A 1,133-nucleotide genomic window follows, 5' to 3' on the forward strand; every position below is an offset into this window, starting at 1 on the left:
TTCTCCACCACCCTTGACATTTTCTCCACTTTTATATAACAAAAAGTTTTATCTATGTACAAGACCACCCCACCTCCTATCTTTATCTCTCTGTTTGTACATACCAGGTCGTACCCATCATTCTAACTACACATCATTTTTACTTTCAGATAAACCAGAAGTGAAGATTGTGGTGACATATCCTGAGGGTTTAACCAGAGAGGGCGACAATCTAGACCTGACGTGTATTGTAGAAGGAAAACCGCAGTGAGTATTCGAGCAGATGAACACACAAGACTGCAACATTTCTGTTTAGCTTCATGCTCTCCACTGTATATTCCTTTTCTGTCGGTCCAGACACCCCCTTAACCTTTCCATTTCATTGTACTATTTAAATGTTACCAGTTGTTAGCATGCTGTATAAAGGACATCATTAGACAGGGCCTGCCAATGGCCCTTTTCAGACTGTCTCAGATTTGACCTTTATTTCAGATTTCTAGCATGGATAGACAGCGTCTGAGTGATGTGTGTGGTATTTGTGCTGTCCAGCCCCCATCAGATCAACTGGCTGAGGGTAGACGAGGATGTGCCGCCTCACGCTGTGGTCACCGGCTCTGATCTTTACATAGAGAACCTCAACAAGTCCTACAACGGCACCTATCGCTGCGTGGCGTCCAATGCTGTGGGAGAGGCCTACGACGACTACATCCTCTATGTATATGGTAGGTATTACACTTCACTGCGCCTGATGTTTAAGTGCCTCTATCACTGTTTCACACTAGGATTCAGCCGTATTTTGCCGATGTAGCATGGTGTATAGACCTAACGTCTGACAGTCTCTTCAACAGTCAAGGAATTGTATTGCAACTATAAGGATTTACTATAGAATTTGTACAACAAAAGATTCACATTTATATATACTGGTTTATATGTACTGTAAACCATTACTGACAGAAACAAGGAACCTAAAATTCCAGAAGTATGGCAGCAGTTTGACAAATCCACAGTGTTTTGAATTTATGTTGAACATTTGAGCTGCCACTGAATTTGAATCATACAGAGCAGAAAGTAGTGAATAAAGTTGTTGTTGACTTCAGACTGGTTCTTAAAAACAACACAAAGTAAAATTTTATATCATGGATTTATACTTTTGT

At 40.7% G+C, this 1,133-nt stretch overlaps 1 protein-coding gene across 3 annotated transcripts in view; it reads left to right on the forward strand.

The window, feature by feature from the left end:
• cadm1b (cell adhesion molecule 1b) overlaps positions 1-1,133 on the forward strand; it is a 162,024-nt gene that overhangs the window by 134,582 nt on the left and 26,309 nt on the right. For all 3 annotated transcript variants that reach the window (XM_020614858.1, XM_020614859.1, XM_020614860.1), the window contains exons 7-8: positions 150-246; positions 529-701. In XM_020614858.1, coding sequence (XP_020470514.1) covers positions 150-246; positions 529-701 — 270 coding nt within the window. The remainder of the gene's footprint in view (positions 1-149; positions 247-528; positions 702-1,133) is intronic.

Source organism: Monopterus albus, unplaced genomic scaffold, assembly GCF_001952655.1.
Source record: "Monopterus albus unplaced genomic scaffold, M_albus_1.0 scaffold152.1, whole genome shotgun sequence".
Classification (NCBI taxonomy): Eukaryota; Metazoa; Chordata; class Actinopteri; order Synbranchiformes; family Synbranchidae; genus Monopterus; species Monopterus albus.